We start from the raw sequence: 3,352 nt of genomic DNA on the forward strand, positions 1-3,352 counted from the left end.
AAAAAAAAAAAAAAAAAAAAAAAAAGAATAAAAAACACACACACACACACACAACCTAATTACAGACCTCAGGGTACAGATACCAGAAACAGTAAAGTAGTGGCTTACAAGTAGCATCAGATCCATTTGCAGGAGGAGTGGAACACCAATCCCAATAGTTCCGGAAGTTCTCTCCTCAACTATCTTCTGTTTTCCATGCTATCTGACCTCCACAGCTGGGGATTTCAAGGAGAACACTTTACCTAAGTGCAACTGAGTGGTTCAGCCTGGCAGCAGGCTCTGTCAGGGCTCACAGATTTATGCAGTGATATTGACAAGTCTACAGAAACCCAGATTATAAATTTAACATTTAGAACAATAATAAATTGAAATAAGTGCAATAAAATATATTCTTCCATGGGAAATTTTTAAATTAAAATAGATTTACATTATAGAAGGGACACACAAACCATCTCAAGTTGGACGATGAATTATATTATATAATGGATCTCTCTCTTTCAAAGATCTTACTTTGGACCTATGCATCCAAATGTGCAATGCAGTCCTCAGTACCTCACTGACCACCCCTATGACTCTGGGCACGTCACTTATACCCACAAGGCTTAAGTTGCTATCATTTTTTTTTTTTTAAGAATATTATGTGGCACCTGTAAGAACAGGATGATAATTTTCAAACATATCCACACCAAAGACAACTTCTCCCATCTTCACTGGTCTGGGTCACCACTGGCTCCTCACTAGATAAATACAACCATCCCAGACAAGGTGCTTTATTTGTGCTCTGCCCCGACAACACCAAATTCACTCTTCACATAGGAGCCAGTGTGATCTTTTCAAAATAATGTCCCAAAAATAGCAAAAGAAAGAAACAAACAGCCACCATATCTTCCTCTCCCACTTTAAACCTGTCAGTGCTTCCGTCTACACTTAAAATCCCAAATGCCTTACTATGGCCAGACAAGTCCACTGACCACCTTCCTATTCCTCCCAGCCACGAAGTACAGGTCAGCCTTCAGGCCTCTGGACTTGCTATTCTTTCTGCCCTCGCATCTTGAAAAGGCTGGTTTCTTTTTATCCTTTGGATCTGTGCTTAAAGGTCCTTATTTCATCATTCTAAGATGCTACCACTAGAATGTAAGCTCCATGGGGGCAGGAACATTGTATGTTCTGCTCCCCCACATCCCTACCTCTAGCACCTGGCATAGTGCGTGGCACATAGTAGGCACCCTCCACATTTGGTGAACAAATAACCAGAAAGAGAACTGGCAAATGTAGAGACAGAATAAGTCAGTTTGTGGTTGCCTATGGGCTGGGGGTGATAGCAGGGAATCGGGAATGACTGCTTAATGCATATGAAGTTTCTTTGGGAGATGATGAAAATGTTATAGAATTCAATAGAGGTGATGGTTGCACAATTCTGTGAATATACTCAAAACCACTGAATTGCACACTTTAAACTGATGCATTATATGGCATTATTATACGATAAAATATATCAATAAGTATTATATGGGGAAAAAAAAAGGCCGGGCGCAGTGGCTCACTCCTTTAATTCCCCACTCCTTGGAAGCCAAGGCAGATGGATCACCTGAGGCCAGGCGTTCCAGACTAGCCGGGCCAACATGGTAAAACCTTGTCTCAACCAAAATTACAAAAAAATTAGCGGGGCATGGTGGCAGGCGCCTGTAATGCCAGCTACTTCAGGAGGCTAAGGCAGGAGAATCACTTGAACCCAGGAGGTAGAGATTGCAGTGAGCCAAGATCACGCCATTGCACTCCAGCCTGGGCAACAAGAGTGAAACTCTGTCTCAAAGAAAAAAAAATAGAAGGAAAGAAGAAGGAAAGGAGAGAGAAACTGTGGTTAGGCTTCAGGTTAATAATTGTTGTCTACAAAGAAACAAACAAAAAATATGAATACGCTCACACCTCTGAAACCCATACATGGATCTCCTTGGTTTCCACGAGCCACCCTTGGTTGGTTTTGATTTTCTTTTAAGGCTTAGAAGACAATCTAGTATGAATAGTTAAAGAAAAATAAGATAATTACTATCTGAAGAAATCAAATGTTCCATATGGATTAACAAGAACAAAGATTTTGCAAATTTCTTCCTTCGGAAACAATGTCGCACATCATGAAAACTAAGAACATAAATTAACGGCCAAGTGATTGTTTTTCATTTAAAGCATCTGAGGAAAATCACCTTTGCAAGACCCGCGCGATGGGCTCCTTTAGATTCCATGTATGCGAGGTATTTGTTGAACTCCCGGAACTCCTCCATGGAGGGTCTGAAGGTCATTATCTTACAGCTAGGGTTCAGAGGACTTTCCGCCTCGGCCACCTCCATGATGGCTAGGGCTGTGTCTGCAGAGAAGACAACAGGGTTAACAGAACTGAATTATTATGTGCTTCAGGTCGTGTTTAACAAACAGTATGTCAGCTCCCCCAGCAGGAACCCTTCTCTTTCAGTCACTTCCCATTCCCTTCTACCCGTCTCACTCCCTCATCTCTGCCTGAATCCCCGAACAAACAAGGGCCTCTAGTCATTCCTCTTGCCAAGTTCCCTATGCTTGGCAGAGAATCACTGATCTGACTGTACTGTTAGCCTCCTCAAAACCCTTCCAAGTAAAAATAAATTTTCTGGGCTGGGCGCAGTAGTTCACACCTGGAATCCCAGCACTTTGTGGGGCTGAGATGGGCAGATCACAAGGTCAGGAGTTCGAGACCAGACTGGCCAACATGGTGAAACCCCATCTCTACTAAAAGTACAAACATTAGCCGGGCATGGTGGTGCATGCCTGTAATCCCAGTTACTCAGGAGGCTAAGGCAGGAGAATCGCTTGAACCTGGGAGGCGGAGGTTGCAGTAAGCCAAGATCTCACCACTGCACTCCAGCCTGGGCGACAGAGTGAGACTCCAGTCTGAGCAACAGAGCGAGACTCTGTATCAAAAATTAAAGAAATAAAAAATAAATACATAAATTTTCTTTTTTTTTTTTTTTGAGACAATCTCGCTATATTGCCCAGGTAGGAGTGCAGTGGCGCGATCTCAGCTCACTGCAACCTCCGCCTCCCAGGTTCAAGCGATTCCCCTGCCTCAGCCTCCTGAGTAACTGGGATTACAGGCATGCACCACCATGCCCGGCTAATGTTTGTACTTTTAGTAGAGATGGGGTTTCACCATGTTGGCCAGTCTGGTCTCGAACTCCTGACCTTGTGATCTGCCCATCTCAGCCCCACAAAGTGCTGGGATTCCAGGTGTGAACTACTGCGCCCAGCCCAGAAAATTTATTTTTACTTGGAAGGGTTTTGAGGAGGCTAACAGTACAGTCAGATCAGTGATTCTCTGCCAAGC

The 3,352-nt window shown here is 43.5% G+C and overlaps 1 protein-coding gene across 1 annotated transcript in view; it reads right to left on the bottom strand.

The window, feature by feature from the left end:
* The window catches only part of KDM4C (lysine demethylase 4C), a 430,799-nt gene that overhangs the window by 389,875 nt on the left and 37,572 nt on the right, over nucleotides 1-3,352 (bottom strand). Inside the window, 1 exon segment of the mRNA XM_017857354.1 lies at nucleotides 2,202-2,362. Within this exon segment, the coding sequence (XP_017712843.1) occupies nucleotides 2,202-2,345 (144 nt within the window). The 5' untranslated portion in view covers nucleotides 2,346-2,362.

The sequence above is a fragment of the Rhinopithecus bieti genome, unplaced genomic scaffold (genome assembly GCF_001698545.2).
Source record: "Rhinopithecus bieti isolate Rb0 unplaced genomic scaffold, ASM169854v2 scaffold_42039, whole genome shotgun sequence".
NCBI classification, from domain to species: Eukaryota; Metazoa; Chordata; class Mammalia; order Primates; family Cercopithecidae; genus Rhinopithecus; species Rhinopithecus bieti.